The sequence below is a fragment of the Equus quagga genome, chromosome 11, assembly GCF_021613505.1.
Source record: "Equus quagga isolate Etosha38 chromosome 11, UCLA_HA_Equagga_1.0, whole genome shotgun sequence".
NCBI classification, from domain to species: Eukaryota; Metazoa; Chordata; class Mammalia; order Perissodactyla; family Equidae; genus Equus; species Equus quagga.
Genome location: NC_060277.1, coordinates 104,328,283 through 104,355,770, shown reverse-complemented (window position 1 = coordinate 104,355,770; position 27,488 = coordinate 104,328,283). Strand labels below are relative to the sequence as shown.

The 27,488-nt window shown below is 41.5% G+C and overlaps 1 protein-coding gene across 2 annotated transcripts; it reads right to left on the bottom strand.

The window, feature by feature from the left end:
• Positions 1–150: 150 nt before the first annotated feature.
• Positions 151–16,909, bottom strand: PRKAR1A (protein kinase cAMP-dependent type I regulatory subunit alpha). Of its 2 annotated transcripts, none has more exons than XM_046676252.1 (11): positions 16,775–16,909; positions 13,342–13,515; positions 8,453–8,623; positions 7,321–7,412; positions 7,049–7,110; positions 5,897–5,943; positions 5,033–5,191; positions 3,706–3,766; positions 2,188–2,309; positions 891–972; positions 151–537 (listed from the first exon to the last, which is right to left on the bottom strand). In XM_046676252.1, exons 2-11 carry the CDS (start codon positions 13,507–13,509, stop codon positions 365–367), a joined length of 1,137 nt encoding a protein of 378 aa, XP_046532208.1. In that variant the 5' UTR covers positions 13,510–13,515; positions 16,775–16,909; the 3' UTR covers positions 151–364. The 2 variants fall into 2 exon arrangements, with proteins under 2 accessions (XP_046532208.1, XP_046532207.1); XM_046676251.1 differs by lacking the exon at positions 16,775–16,909 and adding an exon at positions 16,387–16,587.
• Between the last annotated feature and the right edge of the window lie 10,579 nt (positions 16,910–27,488).

The following is a 27,488-nucleotide window of genomic DNA, read 5'->3' as shown; positions in this document are numbered from 1 at the left end:
TTATGTCACTTAAGAAAAATCTTGCACTGTTACATCATTACTCTATGGTAATTCGTTTGGTGCAGGGATCTGCCCTCACCAAAAAGCATGGCACGCATGGCCCTGGCTGAACACTAACACTGCACAAAGAGAAGCAGTAACAGCAAAGTCTCCAGAGAACTCTTTCTATTTATTTAACTGTGTATGAGCATTTAGTTAATGCTCCAAATTAAAAACGGTGCAATAAAAGCAACTTTTAATATAAACAGACAAGAAGCTGCGATGCCAGTGGCCACGTGGCGCTGCAAATAGAGAAAATAAAGCAGTCTGCATGAGTGAAGCATGGACTGGGGAGAGGAGAAAGGGGAGGCACAGGAGGCAGACTTTAGACAGACAGTGACACGAAACTGTTGTACTGCTGGATGTTTCGTTTGAGGATATCTGAGCACGGGCCAAGAACACGTTCAAATCTAGGTCGGTCCAGCTTAACACACTTCAAAGGGCCACGAGCGACCACCGTGGCAGCACGAGGACGATTCATCAGTAGTGCAATTTCACCTGGAGAAGGGAAAGGAGAAGGGTAAGAGTTGGCTAACTCTGTGGGAAACGCTGTTTTGGAGGTGCCCTCCTGAGAAAAAAAGAGAACATAAGTCTTGATTCCTCTTAACAACTTAGTACAGGCCAATCACATCTACACTTCGGAAGAAACAACAACTCAGATATGAGACAATCAATAACTTAATTATTAACCGAGTAGAGGTCAAAATCTCACACTATTTCTCTGAGAGCCAAAAATGATGGCAATTAAAAAACAAAATTCAGAAGAAAAGACAAAATTATGGAAGACGACAATATCTCACAGAGAGGTGACTTAAAGCAACTATGTATTTACTGTAAGGAAATCCACATACCAAAGTAATCAGAAGGCCCCAATCTTCCCACTTCAACAAACTCTTCATTTTCTGACCGACGCTGCAGCACAGCAGCAGAACCCTATGATAAAATCAGCAAAAAACTAATAAATAAATACTTTCAAATCCAGGGATGGCATTTTAAATATCCTATGCAATTTTAGCTACTTTGCAAAAAAAAAAGTATTCGGCAGTTATTTCAAATCCTCTGTGTCCATATGACAAAAGGTGACTGAAACGAGTCACTACATGAGCTTCAATTCCTATTTACCCAGCAGCCCATTATGGGTTCTTCTCATCAAGCCAAGGTACTTAAAGAGTTCAGACTCGTCAAACTTCAGCTGGAGAGCCAAATCCAAGCTCACTGCCTTGTTTTTGTAAATAAAATCCTATAGGAACACCACACTATTTACACACTGTCTATGGCTGCTTTTGTACTATGACCACAGAAGTGAGTCTTCAGCACAGAAACCCTACAGCTCATAAAGCCTAAATTACTTACCATCTGGCCCTTTACAGAAAGAGTCCCATGATCCCCGGTTTAAATAAAACCAATGAGCATCTACTGAGCCTCATTCACAAAAAATCTGCTATTTGAGTCTGCATAGCAGATAAAAGTATCTGCTATATATTTCCATAGACTGTGAAGATATAAAACATAGTAACTTTTAGAATTTAAATAATCACCTTTGGTCCTGTTTGCCAAACAGCCTAAAACACATGATTTTAACAAGGATGGTGCAGAACCATAATAGTTTGTTATGCTAAATGGTTGAGTTTTGTCTGGCTTGCATGATAAGGATTAATTTTAATTAATTTGAGTAGGTCAAAATTTGGCTTTCATTTCATGAATAGCCCTTCCAGAATTCAGACTCAAACTCATTTAAAATGTGGTGGCCTGGCAAAAAACCAAACAACAGTAGTTCAAAGTGAAACACAATTTTTAAATAAAACTGTCACGTATTTTTAAAAACTAAAGCTATAGGGGCTGGCCCCGTGGCCGAGTGGTTAAGTTCGCGCGCTCCACTGCAGGCGGCCCAGTGTTTCGTTGGTTCGAATCCTGGGCGCGGACATGGCACTGCTCATCAGACCACGCTGAGGCAGCCTCCCACATGCCACAACTAGGAGAACCCACAACGAAGAATACACAACTATGTACCAGGGGGCTTTGGGGAGAAAAAGGAAAAAATAAAATCTTTAAAAAAAAAAAAAAAACTAAAGCTATACATCAGAATTACCCCCTTTTTCTCTCTTACGATGTACAACTTTTTAAAGTATCAAATGCAGAGTTCTTTACCTCTAAAATAATGAAGAACTCATCCCCTGGTTCTCCCTGCACCACAATCTTCTGCCCATCTTCAAACTGGACCGGTTCCAATGCATCGGCTACCGTGAGACGTTCCCACTTGTCCAGAGATTCTGGAAGGCAAGAATCAAAAGAATTTCTCTACGTTATTTGGTGTTGCTAAAAATGCCAAAACAAAAAGTATAAAGACAGTCAACCAACTAGCCATGCCAATTCAATACTCTAGCAGTGTCTCAGATTAAACACGGCACCTTTCTTCAATTACCTCTAGTCTCAGCAAGATCCTCCTACTATCCACGATAACCCTTTGATCCTCACTTCAGTAGCCCAGTGGCCAGGTTAATTTATACCAACTGTACCCAACGGTAAACGAATAAAAAAATGCAATTGTTAAGTACTCCTAAAGACTATCATCAATGCAAACCAAACCTACAATTACAGGGCCCAAAAGTAACAGTGTCACCATCCATATTATTCCAGACGTTCGGAGAAATAACTGATCTATGAATGGAATTTATTTATGAAACCCACAAGAAAAATAGAAAATAACTTTTGTTCCCAAACGCCAAATGAGCACCCAAGACACTAAACAAAAGTAACCATTTTAGAGAAAGGACAAATAAAGGGGGAAAAGTCAATTCACTAAAACAAAACAATGGCAGAGGACTATTATCTTATAAAAATTGCCATTTCTGGGGCCGGCCCCGTGGCCAAGTGGTTAAGTTCACGCGCTCCGCTGCAGGCGGCCCAAGTGTTTCGTCAGTTCGAATCCTGGGTGCGTACATGGCACCGCTCATGGAGTCACACCGAGGTGGCATCCCACGTGCCACAACTAGAAGAACTCACAACTAAGAATATACAACTATGTACCGGGGGGCTTTGGGGAGAAAAAGGGAAAAAATAAAATCTTAAAAAAAAAAAATTGCCATTTCCCCTCCCAATGAAGAACAGGTTGTAACAATGTCTCTAACTCCACATAATAAAACATATAGAAATATCTCCAATTAATCTGCTTTGTTCTAAATTTCAAAAAACTTGTGGCATTTTTTCAGAGGAAGCAGCAAATGACACCTGATCTTTCTACAGAGGAAATGCACTCCTGGAAATACTCATTTTCATAAACCAATAAACTCACTGATGGAGCAAGAAAGACAGAAGTCACAGGGTGAATAACTGTGACTGTCCATAGTCAAAAGAAGGACACTTCTAGCCTTTTGCTCTCTCCAGGAGGAATGAATAGCACATGATTCCAGAAAGCTTTTCCCAGGTCCAATCATTTCTAATTAAGACATCTGTCATATACTAGGCAAATTCAACACACTTGAAAATTATTTCTAACTTAGTCAAACTTCAACTCTATCAAATAAAAATTCCATGTGTTTTCACTACTGTTAACAAAAAGACGATGAGGTGATAACTAGAGCAGTTTTTATGAAATACAATAGAGTTTCCTTAACTATCGTTAACACTTCAATTTAACAATTCTCCATGCAGTTTTCCAAAACTTACCTAAAATAGACACTTTACTAAGAAACTCCTCATACATCTTCCGCTTTCTCAGTGTGCTTCCCTAAAAATGAAAAAAGTAACAAAAATCATCTCTCAAAAATGTGTACTTATCACATAATGTTGTGAAATAATAAATATTAAGTTTCAAGTAAATAAAAAAAAGAGAAGTCAAAGCTTGCTGCTGCTGCTGCTGCTTCTTAATATGTGATTACTTTTCTTCATTTGAAGATGGTAAGGCCCTCTCTTCAGCTCAATAAAAAGCTCTTACCAACTCCTAAAAGGAATACAAGGTATATGGCCAAAGAAGGGTCCTAGCACCAATTAGTGAAATGTCAAATAAGCAAATGATCAGTTCTCAAAAAAAAAAAAACAACCCAGTAATATATATGTGATTATAGCTGAATATGTATTTCCAGCTGAATATTTTTCCAGCCTGGGGTCCTGCCCCACCACCCCAATCCTCCACTAAAGAAATATAACTGCTACCACAAGACCCAAAAATAAAAACAAAAAAAAGTGCCAAAGCCCCAAACTTAACCAAGTTGTCATATCCACAAAGTTAATTAAATATATACGGGGGAAAGAGAGGGAGAAACACACAGTCCTCTATAGTAAACATGCCTTACAAAGTAAACTGCCTTGGCAATTTATATACTTATAAATATTTTTATACATACATGCATACACACACCCCCCCAAATACAGAAAATTTTCAAAGTACATCCAACTGCATAGTATCAAATCACCAGACATGCACTGCAAAAATTTAAGAAAATCATTCAAGATGACTAATGCCATTAGCTGGAACGTAAACATCCAAAGCTACTCTATAAATCTGTCACAAAGTTCTCAAAAAGTCTGACTTTAAGAGCAGAATGTTCCAATGGTTTTATTATTTTGTTTATTCGTTTACTGGGAGGGGACATGACATGTGCATCACTGATAACTCACTTTCAGTTTAGGGAAGCTGCTTCTGAATGGCCTTAAATAACTTTATGCACTTAGAAGCAGTACCTATCAGGCTATCTGTGATGTGCAACAATTAGGTAAGTGAAGATGTGCCTATGAGCAAATGGAGAGACTGCCAAATATGAGCTGACCATTACATACAGGCCACATTTGTTTCCCACGTTATTTCTGGCCAAATCTTTGTTCTAAAAGATCACTATCTCAAATGGCATAATAAAATGTGCTACACTGGACTTAATGCAAAGCATTCAATCACTAAAAGCAAGAAATATTATCATTTTAATTTGGTGCTGTTCTTCAAACATTAGCGTCACAGACTGGAATTCCAAATCACACTCCAAAAACCATGGTGTCTTACCATAAGGATTCTTCTATAGCTGTCTCGGTCGATGCCCCACAATTTCACATTTGTCTTTGCCTTGACAGTGGCTGCCCTCGGTGTTCCATAAATCAAAGCAAGTTCTCCAAAGCTCCCTCCTTCCCCAACACTGGTTGCCCATTCATTATTGACATAGACCTAAAATGCAAGTGACATAAGAGAATTGGTTTTTTCTACATACACAAATACGTGTATTAAAAACCCTCAAACATTTTTAAAGGGTCAGAATCCTGAACTTTGTTTAAAAACAAAGAATCTATTACGTTTTCAGTACACTGCAAAATAGCTGACTTCTGACAATGAGTTAAATAAGTTCAGAGTGTCTGTGATTTACCTGGTTTAATATCTGATAAGAAAAAGGTACTCTGTAAGGATGATCAGGGCAAAAAGGGTGAACTAAGCATTAACAACAACCATATACATTTACAGAGCACTGTGCTAAGCATTTTACCTGCATAAGGCACTGAGTTTCCTAATAATCCTATGAGAACAATGCTATTATTATCCCCATTTCATTTGTAAACAAAACTTACAGCATCAAGAAAGCTGTACCAAGTCTCATAGCTAATGGTTGGGTCAAGACTCTCCCTCACATCTGTTTTACTCCACAGCATACATGCACACCTTAATCACTACTCCAGCAAAAGTTTTTAACAATATGTATGGCTAAAGAAATTACTTTTAAAAAAAAGTTTCCCTGTCATTAAAATATCTGGCAAAAGGTGGTAATGGAATTTGACATACAAGGGCTCTGATAGCACTTCAGAAACTCCTAGAAATAATAAATATCAGTACACTGACTTTTAAAATTATCAACATATTTCTGCTATTATTAAATCTTACATCCATCTCCCCTTGATCAATCACATAGAAGTTATCTCCTTCATCACCTAAAAGAGAGGAGAGTAAAAAAAGTTAGAAGCATATTAATAAAATTAACACAAATCAAAACTACCAAAAGAATGTAAAATAATAAACTTATTTTATAGAAGTGCTGTGAGGGAAGAGTATGTTATAAATTAACATAATCTTTCAGAAAAAAAATCCAGCAATATATTTTGAAAGTCATCAGACTGATCAATTTTTTAGTCATCTCATAGTGAAGAATACCTCTGAAAAACAAAACAAAGCCACATGTGTACAAGGTACTAACTGCTACATCACCTATAACACCAGACAAGAAACAACTCAAATAGTAAGCAACAAAGTATCAGACTGTCACTAAATAGAGGAATATATGGATCATGAAGACCCATGAAAATATCAAGAGTGAAGAAGGCAAAAAGGGGGGTTACCCAAAAGATTAGATCCACGTTAGTCTTCGTAGACAACGAGGTAAGAATCAGCAGAAGGCACAGAACCTCATAAATAGATGGGCTATACAATGAAGAATCTAAGTGCTTTGCTTATTTCCTACTTTATAAATGGTTAATAATCAATGTAAAAGATATACGAAATACACATGGTTCTCACATTACATACAATATTGAAAATAAAAACGCAGGAATTTCCTTTAAGAGTTACTATAAACAAAACTGTATTGATGTTAGGGACGTATTAGTCCCTTAGAGAGAGAGTACCTTTCAGCTCCAAGGATTTTACTTTAAAAAAAAAAAAAGGAAAATCCAACAGTATAACAGAAGGAAAATGTAGGCTGAAAGGGGAAAACAAACCTCAATAAAAAAAATCTGGGGCTGACCCCATGGCCCAGCAGTTAAGTTTGCACATTCTGCTTCGGCCCCCCAGGGTTCACCAGTTTGGATCCCGGGTGCAGACCTATGCACCGCTTGTCAAGCCACACTGTGGTAGGTGTCCCATATATAAAGTAGAGGAAGATGGGCATGGATGTTAGCTCAGGGCCAAAGTTCCTCAGCAAAAAAGAGGCAAACTGGCAGCAAGTGTTAGCTCAGGGCTAAACTTCCTCAAAAACAAAAAAAATCCTACAGTTTCCTCTCCCATAATAATACTGCATGCCAGAGAAGCAGCAGCCCTTACCTTGCTGAATGACAGTCTCTCCAGCAATAAAGGAAACAGGAAACATAGCATCAAAAATATCACTGCAAGGGAGAAAAGGGCCCGTGTTACATTTCATGAGCCTCTTTTACAGATTTCAAACATTTACCTTAGAATTAAAGCTCCCAGATTTTCAGTGTGGATCGTCATCAGGTGAACGATTAGTCAGAGCCTTAAAACTTGCAACAACGATGAGACCAGATTGGGACCACGGCCATACTGGAAAAACAGTATAACACAGAACCGGTACCTACCTCCTCTCATTATCATCAAGATGTGAAAACAGCACATTCTTTTCAATGGCTTTGGCTAAAGCAGCCATTGTCTTATAATCTTTTGGTATAACCTGGAAAAGAACAGAAGATCAAATGACAATCCATAAACCAAAAACATTTCATGTTTGGAATCTGCAATTCAATTAAATGTCAAGTTACATTAATGTATTTAAACAAAACTGCTTTGAGTTAAATATTTTCAACACAACACACTTGTACTATCTTTGATCTACAAAGAACTCAACAAATATTGACTGACTAATCCCTTTGCCTACAACCAGACCTGTATTTAAAGGCTGGTATTTGATTCCTAGTCAACAACTAAAGAAGTAAATCAAAAACACCTTGACCAAGGTCATTATTCTGAAGCAAAACTAAGCATTTTATGACAGTCATTTTTAATCTTTATTCTTTTTTATTTTTTTGGCAGAGAAGGATTTGCCCTGAAGTAACATCTGTTGCCAATTTTCCTTTTTTTTCTCCTTTTGTCCCCAAAGCCCCTGAGTGCATGGTTGTATATCTTAGTTGTAAGTCCTTCCAGTTCTTCTGTGTGAGCCACCACCATAGCATGGCAACTGCCAGAAGGGTGGTGTGGCTCCATGACCAGGAAGTGAACCCAGGCCCTGAACTTTAACCACTAGACCATCAGGGCTGGCCCAACAAGCCCTTTGCCGGGACAATTCTCTTCCCCCTCAGGCTAATAGCATAATTCAAAATGGCAAGCTGGTTCTAAGGAAGAGCCAATTAGGATGAATGAAGTTTATAGGATTAAAGGTTAAAAGTTACAACGTGAATTACAGGATGTCAAAAAATTGACACTAGGATTCAAGAGAAAAAGGAGTACCGCCTGCTTCTTCTACTGCAAAACAACAACATGGAAAAGAAAACCCCCAAATGCAATTATGCACTGTTTTATACTCACTATTAAGTTACTTCCTCTGATAGCATGTTACTACAGAAACCTGCTCCGTGGTACCCAAGAACTGTACAGGACGGAGTCTGAGCCATCCTGTTTGTGTAACCATTCAAAACAGTGCATGCACTCATCCAAGGCGACGAGATGACTACCGCATGAGTCCCGAAAACATTTCCCCAGTGTTTGGATACCAACCTTTCTAACGTAGGATGCAGCATCTTCCTCCGTGTAGACTTCAGCACTGATAGCACCTCGTCGCCTCCGGCCCTTAACCACTGGGTTGGGTGGAGGAGGAGAGATTTCATCCTCCCTTGAGTCTGCACGGGTGCCTGCTTTCTGCAGATTCTGAATCTGTTTTGCCTCCTCCTGAAAAAAATTATAGGTTTACAAAATGAGCTCCCTCAGCATCTAAAGTTGGTATTCTCATATTCCAATGACAGTCCATCTCAGTCACTTCACATCTCTTCCTCTATTACCAATGTAAAAGTTAAGAGGAAAAGGCCAATTCCAAAGAGGAAAAAATGGGAGAAACAAATTTGCAAAGAAACACTCTGAAGGACAGTAACAGATAATAGATATTACACTTATTAATGAACAAAAACCATTAGTACAAGGACACATAACATGCAAGTAAAAAATCAGATACTCAATATAATAATACATGGAAAACAATTTACATTGCACACAACAGTAATAAACTGCAAAATAGAATCCTGGGGACTGAGATTTTTTTGTATGCTGTTACAGATAGCATGAGACTCTCTGCTCCCCAAAAGAAGGTGATTTAGGAATAACCACTCAGGCACAGCAGAGAGCTTCAAGAATGTCTGGACTACTGGGCTATTTCATTAATGGAGGAAATATTCTCTGGATCTGCCACGCCAAGCCTACCCTAAGCAAGGAGAATATGAAAACCAACAGGAGAGAGTCCTGTGCCTGTGCAATTCATACTCTAGCTGGAGTCTCAGACATAAATAATGAAACAATGTGACAGTCACCAAGAATTCAAATAAGTTCAGATCTGACAATACTTCTCCCAGCAGACCTAAAAGTATTCTTTATTACTATCAGGGTTGACACTTCAAGTTAAAACAAGAAAAACTTTATCTGCTTTTAAAAACTTATTAAACCAATTCTACAAAAACTGAATGAACATTTTAACATTCTTATTTTTCAGATCTAGGGCCTTAAAAAGAAATTCCTCTCAGGTCTGCAGTAAAAAATGAGTTGTTATGCCCAACGTAAAACAAAGAGGAAAAAAACAAGAACATGTTATCTACTACTTTCTCATTCATGTGATTCATTCTCCATTATTTTTCTAAACCATCTTTCAAATCTAAACAAATTTTTAGCATTTACTGATTATTTCAGAAAGTTTTTTGATAAAAAATTAAAGAGATGCCTACTTTTTCTCCTGCATGGTACTCAGCTTGGCTTTTGGCATCAAGACAAATAAAAGAACTATATATATGTAGCAAGAAAAAGTCTAAAGCGATAACCATCAAGGTATTAGAAGTATTATTTCTATTAGAACCATGCCTGATTTTTTTTTCTTTTTTGGAGGGAGGGGTTGGCTTTATTTTCCTCATTTCTCTGGATTTGCTCATTTTCAACTAAGAAAAAAACACAATAAAAAATATAACAAAAAAACCTTTAATATATTTGTATATTTAATTACAAATGAATTTACCTCGGCTGAATAATCTAGTAATTCTACTTCCAGGAATTTATTCTAAGATGTGCATATAGGTAAAATTACCTATATACAACGTTATTCATAACATATCATTGTTTTTAATAGTAAAACACTGGAAGCAATCAAAATGGTGATTAAATAAATTACAGCATAGCAATACAACGGAACGCCATGCACATACTGGAAAAGACCAGAAAGCTCTCTGATATATGAATTTGCCTGTAAATTTCCATACATTATCTGTAGAATACAGCCTGCATTCAAGGAACAGGAGGAGTGGGAAGAAAACTTTTTATTGTTATACCTTTTTGTACCTGCAGAATTTTGAAGCATGTGCAAATTTGTAACCAATTTAAAATATATATATATTTTTTAGAAAATGCACTAATTTTCATTCTAGTAATTCCAATAATGAGTAAGGTTTTCCCACTCCATATTAACACAGAACTTTAAAACTGAAGATTCCTCAAAGTTCGAAGTTTAAGAGTACAAATGAAAACACAAATTCTACCCCCAAACTTGTCAGTGGCATTTCACAAAAATTTCAAAAGAAATTCACAAATGACATCGCATTTAGAACTGTATTCTATCCAACTAAATTTTTAAGATAATTTTGAAGTACCAAAAGCATTTCAATTTTAACAATGTTTCATGGGTTCTGGTCTTTAACAGCAAACAGATATAACCTAATCTTAACAACTCAGAGCCATTATTGAGATCATGGATTTCGAATATGTATTATGATACATTTTTTAATCCTTTTTCTTGCTATTGTGATTCTGCTGTCAGTCTCCTCCCTCTTAGTTCTCTCTCATTAAAACAAAAACCAAAAAAAACCGAAAACCCTTCCCAGTCTACTTACTGTTTAACAGCATTATGCTCTAGAGTTTTAAGTTCAGATTCTGTCCCCCTCACTTACTTAACATGTTTCCAACAATTACTTGTTCCCTCCCTGCCCTTATTCCACTCTTCCCTCTAGGCTAAGTAAACTTCCCACCCCACTGACTTGGGGCTTGGCCATATGACCTGCTTTGGCCACGGAACCTAAATGGACACGCCATACTATGTCTGCTTGTATGGTTTGGCTCTGTCCGCCTTGAGCACCTGATCCTTCCCTGCCTTGAGAACAGCATGATGCACATAGTGCCTACTCCTTCCACTCAGCCCCAGAACAAGTCATATGGAGTCAAGAAGACAAGACGGGCTGAGGCCAGAAGAGCCTCCAATGACTGAGGAATAAGGCTTTTGTAGTCAGCCACTGAAATTTGGGGGTGGTATGCTGCTGCAACACAGGCTAACTACACTCCATGACCACAGTCGAGTTCCTTAAGTTCTCTTAGTTTTACCTGCTACCTCTGTAAAATGGTGGTCATCACCTACCTCATACATTTGAAATAACAAGAATGTATATATGTAAAGTGCTTCACACAGTACCTGGCACACAGGAGACACTCAATAGTCGTAGCTATTAAAATTCCTCTGATCTATCAGACAGGCAAGGTTCTAATAAATACATGCATAAAAGATGACTCAAATACCAAATGACAGTCTGAAGTAAAATGCAGAAGCTTTCAAGGACTGACTGTGAGAGGTTTTTTTGGCATATTTCTTACTGAGTAGTTGAGGGTACCAGAAACATGAACCTTGGTTAACATAGGGAAGCAGGTGACAAGAACATGACTGCATATTTTCAGACATACAAACCTAATACCTCATGTAGAGAACAATGACCTGTTGAAAATCTAGTTACTTCAAAGTCCAGATATCTATAATCAACCCTGGCTAAAGGAATTACGCAAGTGAACAAAGACCTCTGAATTACAGGAAAAAGTGTGTTAAGCTGTGATGTTTATTAAGAGGTAAAGAAGCCAACGCACATTAAATCTAAAAATCCCATCTGCAAAGAAAGTTTGATTTCTTGCTTCCCCCCTCGGTTAGAGCACAGGCTCTGAAACCAGCACCACGCATGCAATGCTCCCTATAAAAAGAGACACACTTAATGTCTCACCAACTTCATCCCATCTGACGGCTTCTACTGATGTCCAAAGAGAAAGAGGGATCGCCTTACAATGACCCATTTCAGAACCAGATCTCCAGGAACGCACTTTATTTCAAAACAGGGAACGCCCACAGCAGCCTGGCTCTACAATATTTCACTAACTATTTAGAATTGCTTAAATAAGACAAAACTGCGCTTTCTACCACAATTCCAAGCCAGCAAGGCTACGATTCATAGGGACTGGTTAGTCTTTAGTTGTTTGTTGTTGCTGTTTTTAATTATTCTAATCAAGGTACTAAACATCAATTTTAACAAATAGCTTTTCAAAAACACAGTAGAAAATGCTTGATCAATGAGCCACCCCAACATTTTTTAAATCTTAGTATAAACAGATTGTTACTAATAAATTATGCTGATTAAGAAACTGTCCAAACCAGTGTGATATAGTACAAATATTTCTATTACATATTAGATAATTAATGATCATACACCTAAGAAAGGCCCCTGTTGGTTTAGAATCATTATGAACCAATCAAACTTCAATATACATAAGAAAATCTGTAAATTTATCTCACTGACTTACAGAAGCAAATCAAACTACTCAAAACATTTACCAATCCAGACTTTCTCCTTCACCATTTCCTGAGGGAAATTAACTGAAACAGCATCCTTGACGCAAACAGCATTTTGCTTAGAAAAGCGTATGCCACTGCTTAGGCCACACATACACGCAATGAGGATGAACGACAAAGAATAAAAACTGGATTAATTTTTTTCAGGAGGAAACAAGTCCTGACCAAAACTGAACATAAAGCAAAATCCTGACAAGCATCAATCTTGATATCTCTGCCCAGAGTGGATTCATCTGAGACACATCCTCCAGGAAAACGGACGTTACTAACTCAGAACTTCTGACCTATCCGTCACAAGCTAGACTCAAATGGCTCACTACATTGGTTTTAAAAGGTGGGATAAGGCTTACAAAGTTTACTGTCTTTGTTGAAGAGAAAAGCATTAACTGCTTTCCAGTCCTGCAGAATTTCTCATTTGATAGAACTGCTACACTACTTCTGATCAATTGTACCTAGTCAGTTATCTTATCTGGTCAGTTTTATCTATTAATTAAAACAGTTATAAGGAACCATGTTTACAAACTCTGTTAGCCAAGAAACTCAGCATACACATCCGTTTTCTGATAAATTCTACTGACCACAAAGTTAAAAATTACTACAAATGCCTTAACTGCATTTCTTTTTTGAAATTCTATTCTAGACGTCTTACTTGGTCAGAATTCCTTTTCTTTCAAAAGACACAAATTAGCAACACTCTACAGCATTACATTTAACAACAGTCAGGGTCACCTCATCATCTCCCCACGTTTATTTTTACCTTCTCCAGCCTCTCAAAGTACTCCCTGAGGAACGCCATGGGTCTCTCGGGTCGCGCAGTGCACAGCTGCACAATAGAATCCTTGAGCAGCGCCTGAATGTTGTGCTTCTGGACATAGAGCTCACACTCCCGGAGGCTGCGCTCCTCCTCAGTGCTGCCAGACGCCATGGTGCTCTACGAGGGAAAAACATATGCCTGAGAAAGCTATTTATGAACAGAAAATGCCAATTTGGTCTTCGACTTAACAAATTCACAACGATTTTCTTCTCTAAGTAGATTTTTTTTAAATAAGGACATAGGGCCTAGGGAATAAAATATGTGGAGAAATAGCATTCTTCCAAAGAAGTGTTTCATTTAGCTCCGGCTGAAGGATCTAGGTTCTGCAGGCAGCAACAGGGAGAGGCAATAACCTCAGCTCCTGGGAGGAAGTAGGAGCCACTATCCCCTGCAGAGGCGGGCTGCTGAGGAGTCAGGCCCTTGAGGGAATTTCATTCAGTTCTGCCCCTGCAAAAGAAATCACGATGATGTGGGAAGTGTGTAAATGGTAAATAGGACAGAGAATTACAAGGGCACACAAGTGCTCTAAGTGAAAGCAAGTGAGCACAACAAAGAACATCTGACATTCCCTATCTGTAACTCCTACCCCAGGGGAGTGTTCTCCAGTCTCCCAGCAAACCACTGAAGCAAAGGATCTGCTTAGCCAACTACTAGCATAATCAAAAATTTTGAAAACACATAAGGAACCTCAGATAAGTTTTAAAAGCAATCTTTTATTCCAGATTCCAGCCCTAAATGATAACACACTTACCCACTGGTAAGAGGGAAAATCCTTAAAAGAAAACAAAAACAAAAACCCTTGCCAAGTAAATGATAAAAGATTTGGAGAGGAAAATGTCACAGCATTTTCTTCATCTGGACAGGAAAATGTTAAAACATTAAGTTTTAAACTTACATGACGATTCAATAGATAAACTGCATTTAATGAATTTTAGAGGGTTCAAACTACCTTCCAGTGAAGCAAAATAAATAGATATATAATAATGAGAGGCTAACCGTACCCTGGAATTTAAAGTTTAGTAATTTAACGACAGAGTCACAAACTGTTTTCCTTCCAACTCCTAATTCCTGTACTAAGCAATTACGATTAGAAGATAAAATCTCTTCAAATCGAGGTGCCCTCCACTCTGCAAATGAATTCAATACTAATCCGACTTTTCAGAATACAATGCACACAAAACCGAAGTGAAACTTTCAATTTAAAAGGGGAGAGAGAGAAATACCCGAGTAAGAGCTAGTGTGTTACACTGTTACTCATTTTGTTTTGACAACTTTCATGACAAAGGTCAATAACGAGTAGACTAATTAACAGACCGTGAGAAAGTGTGTAGCTCCCTGACACGCACATAAATTAGAGGCAAGGAGAAAGAATTATGCTGTTATTCCAGAAATAAACGCTCAAGAAAAAAGTTCATTAACTTTAGGATGCATTTCTATCAGCCACTTTTCCAAGTCAAACATATGAACTCAGAACCCACTTCAGTAGAATTTTCTGCATTTCAAATAGCACGGAAGGCCCCCAAAAACACTAAGTCAGATCTTTTATGCTTCAAAACATTCAGACATATTTCAGGACTATCAATACATGTATTCAACTGATCAGAGAAATCATTCAAAGATCAGGTCTTTGGCTGATAAAAATGAGCAGTGGGTCGAAGAGATGAAACTGGTTTTCTGTCTTAAACGATGTCTTAAAAAGACCAAAAAGACGACACTGGTAATAAAGTAGCATGTTAACGAAAATGCCTCAAGATTAATGCAGTCACTATATAAACCACTGAATAGCCAAATTTCATGGTCTTCATATTTTTAATCTAATGTACCTAGATTCTGTACTTGTAGTTTTTAAGAGCCCAATAATTTAGCTTCTTCCCCTTCAAAATTATTCGACTACTTTAAGACTTCCAATGCATTGTTTCTACTCATAAGAAAACACTCAGATTCTTTCTCTCGGGAATTCAGTTGTGATAAAATTCAGTTTGAAAAGGATTACACGCGAGGAAATATTTAAAACACTGAGAAACTTGCTGATTCAGACCGCAGCCCCTCAGACCAGCCAGGAACATTTCCTTGCGGTCATCGTGAGGAAGCGTTAGCTTTCTATCCTCTGCTGAAAAGACCAATCTCTGGGGAATCCCTCGCATAGTTCAGTCGTTTGGCATCGCACCTGCCCTGAGCGGGAGGGGTTAACAGGTACCGCATAATTTTCGAGATAAAGGACAAGAAAGTGCCCTTCATTTCGCTTATGCCACAGTCAAGGCCACAAAATGAAGAAGGGAGGCCGATCCTTCATCCTACGCTAGTCGGAAGGCCACAGTGGTGGCCACGGCCCCAGAGAGAGAAAAAAATCTGGAAAGGAGGTGAAAGGAGACAAAAGGAAATTTCTGAACCAGGCTAATAAGATCATCGTGGGGGCGAGATGGGGGGTGAGTAATCTCGGGAAGGAGAGGGAAGGCAGGCGATTGCTGGACATGATACGGAGGAGACAGCAGAGAGGAAAACAAAAACTGCTGGGTCTCAAGATCAGCCAGAAACGCTAGGGGAAGCGATGGCGGATTCCGGTAAAATCGAGAGACCGTCCTTCAGAAAGAGTGGGAGGGCGAGCGAGGAGGCCGCGGCGCGCGGGGGCGGAGGCGGCGGGGGCGCGAAGGCCGAGCAGAGCGGACGAGGGCCGGGGGCCCGGGCGCCGCGGAGTGGGGGAAGCGCGCAGCGGAGAAGGAGGGGGCGGGGCGGCCGGGAAGCCTCGCACCCGAGCGGACGCCCCGGCGGCCTGGGCCACCTCGGAGGTGCAGACTCGGGGCCGGGGGCGCGGCCGGGGGCGTGAGGCCTGCGGGGAGGCGCGGGCCGGGGCCAGGGAGGGGCAGGGGGTGCGGCCGTTCGCCTGCAGGTCGCTCCCCGTGGCGCCATCTTGGATCGGTCCAGCGCCTCCAAACGGGCGGCGGGGCGGCGAAGCTCGCCGCGCCGGGGCCCTCGGTCCACCCCACTCACCTGGGGACGGGCGGCGGCGGGCACGGGGCTTAGGGTCCGAGGCTGCGACCGGCTGAGCTCTTCCAGCGTTTCCCTCCCAGCTCAGCTCCACTCTGCGATAGCGGCTCCGCGGCGGCTCCACCGGAAACGACCTGGCCGCAGCCAATCAGCGCTCGGCTGCTGACGTCAATGCGCCTCGCTCTGGCCAGAGCCGTCGCCTTGGCAACCTTAAAGGCGCAGCCGCCGCAGTTCTTCCCCCGCTCCTCTTCCTCCTCGAATCTTTCTCCTCCTGCTCTTGTTTCCGCCTTACCTGGTCCCTTATCCGCAGCCCTTGCTTCAGTCCCGCTCTTCTTTCCCCACTCTCTCCAGCCCGGTGCTTCCCTCCTTCTGTTCACCTGACTCTCCTTACCTGTTCCTCTCTGGATGCCTCAGGTCCCCTTTAGTCTTCCTCTGCTCTTCGCTCGCTCTCCGCGCGGCTATCGAGAGCTCCCCTGTCTCCTCCGCTCCTCTCTCCTCCCCACTCTCACTCCTGGCTCGCTCGCCGCCTCTGCCTTTTCTCCCTCCCTTCAACCCCCACCCCCCACCCGTGCCGACCCACGTGGGGCGTCTCGGATGACAGGTGGGCGACTCCGCCCCGTGGCCCCTGCAAGGGGAGGACGCGGGGCCGGGGAGGGGAGATTCCTGCCGTTTCCAGACCCCGGAGGAGGCGGCGGCCCCGGCGGATCTGCGGCAGCTGCGCCGCGGGCCGAGAGCCGGCGGATGCCCGGGATGCGCACGCCCGGCTGTGCATCCTGTGCCCGGCCAGCGCCGCGCGGGCCTCTGCGCTCGGGCCCGCCATCCGGTCCAGGAAATCTGAGCCATGCCAAGTGTTTGCTTGGCAGACCGAGCTGCTCTCCCCTCCGGGGGTGCTGTCGTCAAAGGAGGCCACACGGTCCTTGTGGGCACAAGGCACGGGAAAGGATTTTGCAGGGTCCGAGAGAGGGCTCAGTCCTTCTAGAACCTGAAATGCTCCCATCATCACGCCTGAGCCCTCATGGTGAGAAGTACAAAGCGTGCAGGTTGGCATAAACCCTTTGTGACCACACAAGAAATCTCAACTGCCCTCGAAAACTGCCCTGGTCAGGGATGACTGAGGGGAAAAAGGCGGCTTCTTTACTGCTTCAGCCATTTTTTTCCATCAGAGTATCTGCCCGTGGAGGAAGAAAGGGGAAGCAGGGGACAGTTTTAGGCATACAAAGTCGCTAAATGAAGAAAGGAGGACGGTATCCTTGTGTCTGGCTGGCATCTGCTATACTTGCATGGTATATAGCTCTAGAGCTGTATGTGTAAAATACACAATGGATTTGGCACTTAATACAAAACATATATATACAATCTCAATAATTATGTATTGTTTCCAGGTTGAAATGGTAACATTTTGAATTTATTCGGTTAAATAGGATTAAAATTAATTTAGCGTTTGTTTTTTACTTTTTTAACATAGCTATTAGAAAAATTTTCATGACATATATGGCTGGTGGTGTATTTCTCTTGGACAGCACTGCCCTAGGAGGCCCACTGCTCCCCTAAATCCACCAGTATGAGGGTCCTGCTCACCAGAGTGTTTCTTTTATTTAGTACTCGTTAGCCTCTGCTTTCTGAAAGTCAGAGGAAGTATAGGCAACATCAGAATCGCTGATTAGGCCCACAAGAGGAGAATGCGGGAGGGTAGTTTCTCCTCCCACCAACTCCTCCCCAGGGATAGGAGGAATGGGGATTAAAGACAGAGCCTCAGTCATATAGGATTTCACCCCTCTCAGTACACAGGTCTAATACACTGAACCCTAAGCTGGCAAGCAGGGGAAGGAATTCGATAGCACTGAGTACGCCCGGTCGTGTTCTGAGAAGAAAACACTGCCGTCAGATAAATCTGAGTTTGGTTTCAGGCTCTGCCATCTCCGGTAATTGAGTTAATCTCCATGAGCCTCAGTTTCTTCAATCGTAAAAGGATAAGCAGGGCTCTGTTAAAATTAGTAAAGATAATAATGACAAAGACGTATACAGTACTTATATGTTCCTGGCGCTGCTCGAAGTCCTTTTGACATGATAATTAGTTTAATCTCATAACTCTGTGGCATAAGTATTATTATTATTGTTATTGCTACAGAAGGAAAATGAGGCACGATGAGTTAAGTGATGTGCCCAAGGCTGTACAGTTAGTGTGGCTCACATCTAGGCAGTGATCTTTAATCACTCACTTTCCTATGCAGCATAGTATATATAAATAAAGTGCCCAACACCGTGTGGGATGCAATAAATAAATGTTTACTTCCCAAATCTCCCTCTTCCTAAAGAGCCACGCAAACTACAAAGTTAAGACTGAGTTGTACCATGTCCAGCCATTAGTGTTACCTTCCTAAGGCAATCAAGACACTTGGAATAAGGAAACAAACTGGTGACATTGAGCCCAGTGCTTTGAATGACAGCTGCTTCCTTGCCTTAGCAAGGGTGTGTGTCCCCATTCAGCTGCATTTAGGCGCCAGTCCAGCCACGGGCCTGTTTCCTGTGTCAGTCGCGCTCAGCCTTGTTCTAGCTGCCAAATCCTCATATGCTGGGGCTTTAAAAGACAAAAAGGGAAATGGGCAGGAGATAGTTGAGCCTGGGGAAGAGTTCACTGAGACAGCTGTTCTGAAAAACCAAACAGCCTCAGTGGTTTCCAAATGGTGTGAATGCTCTTTCACTATCACCCTGCGCTGTGAGAACAACAACTTGTAAATTACATTTCAGAAATGACAGTTGTTCCACTGTCATTTCTGTGTGGCTTCTCCTTCTCCAGAGCCCTTCTGCCCTTGCTTCCAAGGTCTCTTGTCCTTTCCTTTGGCCTGTGTCCTTGAAAAGCTCAAGAAGTAGGTTTCTAGGATAGTGGGGTTGTAAGTAAATTTTTCTCCTTAAAACAAAATTCCTCAATTGCTGTTAACGATGTTTGCGAAACAATAGCAATCTTAAAGCAAAATAAACATCAGTGGTGCATTTAGGAAGCAGAAGTAGAACTAAGAGAGCCAATACATAAAAGGGAGGAATACTTTGGTGGCCCATTCTTAGTGTTCCTTATGCCTGAGGTTTCCATTGGCTAAGGACAAATCCACATATTTCAGGTTTCCAACGAGAGGCTTCTAGACCACCAGCACCTCTTTGTGATGTGCAATGGTGCTGAGTATTGATGCTTCCCATGGAACCCAAAGCTGTGGTTTCAAACATAACCCAGTTCCAGCAAGCGTTGAAATGCCAAAAGTCTTCCTACTTTTTTCACTGGCAAATGCTTATCTAAACTGGGAATGAGTGTTTTCCTTGAGCATTAGTTGAAACTATTAACCATGAAACAGAAGTGTGGCAACCTTGGGTCTAATAAAAATATCTTCATCCAAAATAGCGTATTTAAATCCAAATGTTCAACAGGAGAGATAGAGTTGTATTAGTCAGATTCTCCAGAGAAACAGAACCAATAGAATGTGTATCGAGAGAGGGAGAGAAAGATTTACTTTAAGGAATTGGCTTTCATCATTGTAGAGGCTGGCAAGACCAAAATCTGGAGGGCAGGCCGATAGGCTAGAGACCCAAGGAAGAGTAGATGTTGCAGCCTGGAGTCTGAAGGCAGTCTGGAGGCAGAACTCCTTCCTCAGGGAACCTCAATCTTTTCTGTTAAGGCCTTCAACTGATTGGATGAGGCCCACCCATTAGGAAGAGTACTTCACTCAAAATCTACTGATTTAAAAGTTAATTACATCCAAAAAGCACTTTCAACAACATCTAGATTACTGTCTGACTAAAAACTGGATATCAGGGCCTAGCCAAGTTGACACATAAAATTAGTCATTACAAACAAGTCAAGCCCAGATATTTGTATGACTTGCCTCTAAATATTCTCCCTCTGATATCAGTTTCCTATGCCTACACTATTTTTAACTAACGCTCACCTTAAATCAGTAGGTTATGGATTTGAGGCTTTAAAAAACCAGCGACGGGTCTGTCACCCACACAGACGTTTTGAGTGTGTTGATTAAAATCAGGAACTTTGATTCTATCAAAATAACTAAGACAACAGATCTTGTTAGTGTAGCCCCCTGTTAGTATTTTACTGACCCTGTATCTATACCTCTTCCAAGAAATCTTAATTAAAAAAATTTTTTGGGGGGGTGTCATATTCACCATTGGGAAGTTCATGCAAACAATGGGCTTTCTCCCCAGAAAATGTGCCCAAGCAGACACACATGTGATATTTATCATCTGATTTCAGGGGTCTCACAGATCCTGAAGCCCACCTCTTCATGGATCCCAGGTTCAGAAGCCTTTAAAAATGTTTCCTGAGCCTCCACACAGCAGATACCAGGAGCCGGGGATGCAGAGATGAATGAGTCATGGTCCTGCCCTCAGAAACTCACAGTCTTAGGAGGATGGCAAGAACATGGGTGCTTCTACAGGAAGGCCAAACTATAGGGGGGAGGGAGGTTGAGGAGCACTGAAGGGGTAGGTAACCTGGCTTAGGAGGTCACAGAAGGCCACCCAGAAGAGGGGCTGGGACCAGTAGAACCCTGTCTGAGTCTTGCCTGGTCTTTCCAGTAAAGAAAACGGATGGGCAAGAGACAGCATGGCTCTTTAGAGAAAATATTTTTCAGGATTGCTGAAGGATAAGATGAGCGATGGTGAGGTGAAGCTGGAGGAGTGCCAATGGCCTGATGCAGAAGGGCTGTCTAAGCCTTAGGCTGGGGGTTGGCAGGGTTTTTTTCTGTAAAGGGCCAGAGAGTAAATGTTTTAGACTTTTTGGGTGATCTGGCCACTGTGGCAACTTCTCAACTTGGCCATTGCAGCACAAAACCAGCCATAGATAGTATGGACATGAATGGTGTGGATGTGTTCCCAAAACACTTTAGAAACACTGAAATTTGAAATTGATATTCTTTTTAAATTCATAGACGTTATTTTTTGAGCAGTTTTAGGTCTGCAAAAAACTGAGCAGAAAGTACGGAGAGTTCCCAGACACCACCTCACTCCCGCCTATCCTACATTTTCCCCTATTATTATTGTGGTACATTTGTTGCAACTGATGAGCCAATATTGCTGTACTGTTATTAACCAGGTGCATAGTTTACCTTAGGGTTCGCTCTTGGTATTTGACCTTCTACAGATTTTGAAAAATGTATAATGACAGGTATCATAGAGAATACTTTCATATAGAATAGTTTCAGTGCCCTAAAAACCCACTGTGTTCCACCGGCTTGTCCCCACTTCCTTCCCCAAGCTGCTGGCAACCACTGATCTTTTTACTCTCCCCATAGTTTTTTGCCTTTTCTAGAATGTCGTATAGTTGGAATCACACAGTACGTAGTCTTTTTATACTGGCTTCTTTCACCTGGTTTTACACATTTAAGATTCTTCCATGTCTTTTCATGACTTGATAGCTCATTTCGTTTTAGCACTGAATAATATTCCATTGTGTGGATGGACCACAGTTTTTTTTTTATCCATTCACCTACTGCAGGACGTCTTAGTTACTTCCAAGTTTTAGCAATTATGAATAAAGCTGCCATAAACGTGTGTGTGCCGATGTTTATGTGGAGCTAAGTTTTCAATTTCTTTGGGTAAATACCAAGCATCACGATTGCTAGATCATACAGTAAGAGTATGTTTAGTTTTGTAGAAAACTGTCTTCCAAAGTGGCTGTAGCATTTTGCACCCCCACCAGCAGTGAATGACAGTTCCTGTTGCTCCACGTCATCACTAGCATTTGATGGTGTCAGTGTTTTGGATTTGAAGCATTCTATTACATGTTTAGTGATCTCTCATTGCTGTTTTAATTTGCAATGCCCTAATAGCCTATGACATTGAGGAACTTTTTATGTGTTTTTTTTGCCACCTATACATCATCTGGATGAGATATCTGTTAAGATCTTTCGCCCATTTTTAATTGCGTTGTTTATTTTCTTGTTGAGTTTTAAGAGTTCCTTGTATATTTTGGATAAAGTTCATATAATTTTCGCATGTCACATTGTTTTGATTTTTTTCAACAATTTAAAAATATGAAAAATTATTCTTAACTTGTGGTTTGTACAAAAGCAGGTGGGAAGCCAGATTCAACCCACAGATCATAGCTTAACAACCACTGCCTTAAAATTTTGGATTTTTTTCCTTAGAGCCATCGGGGATTCATTGAATGGTCACATGCAAGGAGGAGACATGACCAAGCACACACCTTATCCTCTGCCTATAATCAAGCAAAGACAGGAGTGGGGAGTGTGAGGGAGGCTGGAGCGGGACAATTGTTAGGAGTTTGTCACAATGATCCAGGTGAGGTGTGGTGATGGCTTAAACTAAAAAAGCTTTAATGCAGATGAATAGAGCTGGGCAGATTCAAGAAACATTAAGGAAACAGGAGTGACAGAACCTAGGGATTGATGTGGAGGATACTGAGGAGAGGGGACTGAAGGATAATACCTAGTTTTCTGACTCCAACAATGAATTAATGCTGCTGCTATTCACTGATGCAGAGAATACAGCAGGAGAGCAAGATAGGATGGTGCTGGGTTCAGTTTGGAACGTGTGAAGTTTGAGGACCCATGGGACATCCATGAGGAACTGTCCAGTTGCTTGCTGGTTGGAAGTTCAGGAGAGAGCTAAGGGCTTTGAAATCATTAGCTTATTAATTACAGAGCCATGGGAGTGAATGAAATCCCTTCCGGTAGAGGGTGTTGAGAGAGAAGAAAAGGGAAGAAGGAAGATGGCTGAGTGCAGAACCATGAGGAGGGCCAAGAATGAGAGGATAAAGGGAAGAAGGGAACAAAAGGAACATTTAGAAAGCAGACAGCAAGCCAGGAGAGAATGGGGGTCGTAGAAGCCAAGGAAGCAAGTGTTTTAAGGAGACAGATACAACCAAGAGATGGAGCGAGACATGAAGAGTTGGGGCAATTCACAACCCAGGTGGGATCTGGAATCCAAGATGACATTTCTGATCTGTCATCAAAGGGGGAGATATGCTCAGAGGTGTTTCTCTGCATGGACTTATTAGCATTGACCACCTAGCAAGAGATTAGAGAATAAATAATCACAAAGCTGCCAGGCTGCTTAATTTCATTTGAAACTTGTATCAAAAGGCACAGGGAAAATATACAGAATGTTAAGGCTGCATTGTTTTCATTAACTGCTTTTCTATTCACATTGCATGAGTGAATCCTAAATAGTGTCCTTACCCAATCACTTCCACAGTGTGATTATGAGTGTTGTCCCCAGTTGACACATTCCGCAAGTCTGGTTCTCATGCCTTCCCAGAAGTTCTATGAGTTACCCAATATGCGTTCAATAAATTCCTTTTCTATTTAGATCATCTACGGTTTATTTCTTTGCTTACATATAAGAATTCTGGCTTATATAAGTCCGTTACCCTGTCTTGGAAAATAACAATACAAAAATCTCTGGGGTCATGTTTGAATAATTAGGAAATGACCTACTAGTTAATGTGTAGTCTTCATGTCAAAGACCCATAAGAGAGTGACCATGGTCACACAGTCAAAAGTCACACCTGTGCCCAGACTGGCTGGCCACACTTTAACCAACCTTGATCCACCCTGCCTTAAGGTGGCCGCCCAGAGCAGGGTGCTCTGATCAGTGGCCATCACTTATAACTCTGCACTTTCTAGCACAGTGGTCATCTCAACTGTAGAGGGGACCAACACAAAAAATTCTCCTTTGCAAGCTGAAGGAAAGTATAGAAAAATTTCCAACACATATACTAAGAAACCCTGTGTGCTTTTCCCACCTCGAAATAAACATCCCATATGCAATAGTTTTAATGTTGGTTATTGGTAAGCCTTAATGAGCAGCTCTGTTGGCTGGCTCTTCTGGACTGAATCCTGACTTGCTGCCCCAGCCCTGCCTGCTCCTAGATTTGGATCCCAGGATGGAATTCAATTCAGTGTCCCACTTCTGAACGTTTCCTTATCCCGTATTGCTGAATTGGTCTTACCTACTCATATCCCTCTCCTTTCTCTCTCTCTTGCCTCCATGACACCTCTGCCCTCTGAACTGAGTTTGGCGTTCTGGATTTGCCCCTGGCCTCCTGGCCATGACCCCAGGTTCTCACAGACCTTTCCTATCCTCCAATCCCCTTGATGCAGTCCAAGGTCCTGTCCCACATTCCCTTACTCTTCCCCATTATTCTACCATCCATCAATAGTATCGATCGTTCTTCAGCCCTAGTCCAGCATATCAGGCGTTAGCGTTTTCTGCAAAGCACAAATTCCTGTACCTCTCTCATATTTGATTCTGAGGAAGGCTGGTGTGTCTTGTTGGTTACCAGCTAAAGTGGCGCCACCAAGTGGCAAGAGTATAAACAGAGTTTAGAATTCACTCCAGCTTTGAAATTATGCAGCCAGGACTTTACATCAGCTTATTTCAGACTTACATAATTCTAACACCTACATTTTTTGTCTACCCTGTGCCTTGACGTGACCAAGGCAATCATCCATTCATTCAATAACAGTTTAATGTGTTCTTACTCTACCAGGAACTATGATAGTCCGTACAAGGGTGTGCCAAACACAGTCCCTGGTCTCTGGGGGAAAAGACAGAAAAATATACATGGGGGAGGGAGAGTGGAGAGCAGGCAGAGAAGGCTTCCCAGAGGAAGTGGCATCTAAACTGAGTTAAAAAGAATGAAGAAGAGTTGGTGAATAGGGGCAAGGAACACTTTTCAGACAGAGGAAACGTGCAAAACACCTAGAGGGAAGATGCTGAAGGGCATTTGGGGAACTGCAAGTAACTCAGGACACACGGAACCAGAGACTGCAGGAGGGGAAGTGGCAAAAGATGAGTCAGAAGAGTTTATAACAATAAGTCCAACACACATGTAGAGTTCTTACTGTGTGCAAGGAACTGTTCCCATGTTTTCCATTTGTTAACTCAGCCAATCCTCGCCACAGCCTACTGAGGTAGGTCCTACTGTTATTCCCATTTTACAAGTGAGGAGTCTGAGGCATAGAGAAGTTGAGTAATTTGCCTAAGCCATGTCGTTAGGAAGAGGTAGAGCTGGGGTGTGAGCCGGGACCTTCAGCCAAGCTCATGAGCTTGGAAGAGGGCGACTGAAGACCTTCAAGGAGGAGAGGAATCTGGTCATGGTGTGCTTTAGAAAGATTATAGGATGCCAGCGTATTCTCTGATGCCAGCAACAAGAGTGAAACCAAGGATGTTTGGGAGTTAACACTTGAAGAACATGCCAACAGACATCAGAACCAGTCCAGGAAGCAAGGGGGCACAGCAGCATGGGATGGAATTACGGTCAACTGCCAGGTTTCCAAGAACTGAGTGGGGAGCTGCGGGGATGCCAACCAAGGCTCCAGGAGAAAAGGGCATGAGGATTGCACCTGGCTGGCTCAGGGCTATTTCTTCAAGGTGGAAACATCCATATCCATGACCCTGCTTGAGCCTCCGCTACCTATTGCCTGACACTCACTTATCTTTTCAGACTGACCTCTTATCTTTTCAGACTTATCTTCCCACATTCACCCCAGATCCTCACCCAAGTGGAACCTACTTTGTTATTTACACCCAGACACATCACAAAAGGACTGAAGGAGCATTACAATAAATAAGCATATAATGAAATTAAGTTAAAACATGAGTAAGAATAAAGACTAAGACCAGAAAAAAACAATAATTAGAGCAGAAATCAAGCTTGGGTGGGAGAGGGGAAGAGGAAACACAAATATTCAAGCTGTAAGGTTCTCCTACTGTTGTGATAGTTAAGCTCAAGTGTGACACTAAGCTTCCAATCAAAGCAAAAAGGGAGACAAGGTCATTTACATGGTTGTTATTGATAGAAAAGAGGAAGTGCGCCCGTCTGTCAAGAAAACTTTTGCGGCTTTTGGCTAGTGAAGTTCTGACACACTGGACTGCTCTCCAATCCCTTAACAACCCCCTACATTCCCAACGCCACACCTTTGTCTAGGTCACTGCATCCTCCTCGCTTGTAAACCCATGGCTATCAGTCAAAATCCTGCCCAAATGTCAAAGCCCAGCTTAAGACATTTGGCACTCATGAAGATATCTCTCTCCTCCCTAGTCAGATGTCCTTCCCTCATTTATTTCCCTGGCTTGTTTTCACTTCTTTCATAGCACTCATCACATTCTGTTATATTTTATAATTCAACGTGTATGTCTTATCTTACTGAGACAATATAACCTAGAGGTTACAGTGACAGCTCTGGAGTCAACCTACCTAGGTTCCGCCTCTGCCACTCACTAGCTATGTGATCTTAGGCAAGCCACTTAATCTCTCTAAGCCTCAGTTTCCTCATCTGTAAAATGGGAATTCTAAGAGTGTCCTCCTGGTTCTCTTAGCATGGTTCCTGGCACCTGGTGAATTATCACATCATTATTAGCATCTTCATAATCTTCATCTCTTCTAGTACAGAGATGTCCAATGCAGTAGCCACTAGCCACAGGTGGATCTTTAAATTGAAATCAGTTACAATTAAATAAAATGTATAAGTCAGTTCCTCAGTGGCACTAGCCTCCTTTCAAGTGCCACATGTGGCTAGTGGCTACTAACAGGACAGAGAACATTTCCAATATCACAAAACTTCTATTGGACAGTGCACGTCTAGAGTAAGGATCAGCATTTTTCTTCTGTAAAGGGCCAGATAGTAATTGTTTTAGACTTTGCAGCCATGTAGTCTCTGTCACAACTGCTCAACTGCACCAATGTAGCATGAAAGCAGCATAGACAATGCATAAATGAATGTGTGGCTGTGTTCCATAAAACTTTATTTATGGACACAAAACTGAATCTTTATGATGTTCACATTTCACAAAATAGTATTCGAGTTGTTTTTAACCACTTAAAAACATAAAAATCATTCTTAGCTTGCAAGCTGTACAAAAATAGTCAGTGGACCGTAGTTTGCTGAACCCTCCTCTGTAGTATGTAAGCTCCTTCTGGATAAATTTCCCATCTTATTCATAGCTCTATATCCTGGAATACCTATTATTGAGTGCCTACTATGTAGCAGGCTTCTGTTATGCTTTGGGGGAGAGTCCTGCATATGTCACAAGCTCCGTCTTGTAAGAACTCACAGACTATAGTCAGCAGAAATAAT

Excerpts from the sequence above, each read along its gene's own strand:
- PRKAR1A (XM_046676252.1), bottom strand. The coding sequence starts at position 13,509 with ATGGCGTCTGGCAGCACTGAGGAGGAGCGCAGCCTCCGGGAGTGTGAG. Across the intron at positions 5,944-7,048 it reads AGAGACTGTCATTCAGCAAG|GTGATGAAGGAGATAACTTC; the intron begins GTAAGGGCTGCT and ends CCTCTCTTTTAG. Across the intron at positions 538-890 it reads GGGGCCTTCTGATTACTTTG|GTGAAATTGCACTACTGATG; the intron begins GTATGTGGATTT and ends TCCCTTCTCCAG.